A 1,487-nucleotide genomic window follows, 5' to 3' on the forward strand; every position below is an offset into this window, starting at 1 on the left:
CACGCATTGTGAGTGTTTATGTTTCTAATTAATATGTTTCTTTTTAAATAAAGAATATATTTCTCTGTTGCAAAGACATTTCACTTGTCACTTTCTATCAATGTCTGTATGTTACAGCACACGAAACTATCACCGCACCCGCACCACGGCACCAATAACTTATTTAGATTACGATTCCTCTTGTAAAAGAACATTTTCCATAAGTATTGTCCAGATACCATGCTTTCTCTTGTTAATTGTTAATTTGTTATAGTGTTCAACAGAGAAAAGATAAGCAAATTAATCTTCTGCAGATTGTGGCGTATTTAGTTGTACCTGCACCGTCGATTGAAATTGAAATTGAAATTTTTTAACACATACATTTAAACATGACACTGTACAAGTGTACAACACTCTGTCAATCTTATTCATAAGGGAATGCCATTGACAAGCGCAAGGGCGTTGCTGGTGTGCTGCGTCACGCTCGCCACGCCGGCGGCGACCTCCTTCCCGGCCGGCGACGCCGTGGCGGCAGCGCCGGCGTCCTCGAACCCGTCTGAGCACGTCCCTTCGTTCGTCATCGCGGCGCTGAGCCACGTCTTCGCGTTGGAGAGCTGCCACCTCGCCTGCCTGCTCCCGCCGGACGTCGACGTCTCCGTTGAGGCGGCCGTGTCCGCGTCCAGCCGTGTGAGCTCCGCCGACGACCGCTTCGCCAGGTTAGCCGCCGCCGAGATGGTGCTCGCGCAGTCGTGCAGCACGGCGTCCACGCGAGCCGCGCCACCACCGCTGCTGGCCGCGGCTTCCTCCGAGCCGCCGCCGCGGTGGAGGAGCATGTCCTTGACGCGTGCGGAGAAGGCGCGGAGGTGGGCGGCGGCGACGTCGGCCGCGGCGACGGCGAGCTTGACGTGGCTGGTCTGGAACGTGGAGGCGTAGGGGAGGAGGGAGTCGTAGCAGACGTCCGGGTACCGCGTGGTCGCGCAGCGGGCGCGGAGGAACGACGACGACGAGGTGGACTCGGTTTTGGTGGTGGAGCACGGCGCGGCCGCCTCTGCGGCGGTGGCTTGTGTGGCTGAGGCGGCGGCCATGGCGAGTAGTAAGAAGAGGCAGAGGGAAATGGTGCGAGGTGGTGGAGGTGCCATGAGTAGTGGAATTGGTTTGCAGGCACCTTCGTGTCGGAGTTGACGGTTTGACGTGAAAATTATAGTGGAGTCTAATTTAGAGGCTTAAATAGGAGAGCCTCGCTCCGGTGCTTTCTACTTGTAGTAAAAAAAAAATCTGAACCGTTGATCTCATTTGATCGAAGGGTTCAGATCTATTTCTACTACCACCTCACTTAATGGTAGTAGAATTATGGAGGAGTATTTTTGTCCAGATAAAATCATGTACCTGGTTGCTGATGATTCAGCAGTGTCATAGTAATGGAAATCCTGATTTCCCTTTAAAAAAAGAATTATGGAGAGGTATTTTTGTCCGGATAAAATTATTTACGAAGGGGTATAATCGTCAGT

General features: G+C 52.3%; 1 protein-coding gene across 1 annotated transcript; it reads right to left on the reverse strand.

Moving 5' to 3' along the window:
• Positions 1 to 407: 407 nt before the first annotated feature.
• LOC107279058 (pectinesterase inhibitor 7-like) lies at positions 408 to 1,064 on the reverse strand. The gene has a single exon (XM_015758070.1). The coding sequence runs from the start codon at positions 1,062 to 1,064 to the stop codon at positions 408 to 410; it is 657 nt and encodes a 218-aa protein (XP_015613556.1).
• Positions 1,065 to 1,487: the final 423 nt, after the last annotated feature.

This window comes from Oryza sativa, chromosome 10 (assembly GCF_034140825.1).
Source record: "Oryza sativa Japonica Group chromosome 10, ASM3414082v1".
NCBI lineage: Eukaryota > Viridiplantae > Streptophyta > Magnoliopsida > Poales > Poaceae > Oryza > Oryza sativa.

Coding starts and splice junctions, on each gene's coding strand:
- LOC107279058 (XM_015758070.1), bottom strand. CDS start 1,064: ATGGCCGCCGCCTCAGCCACACAAGCCACCGCCGCAGAGGCGGCCGCG.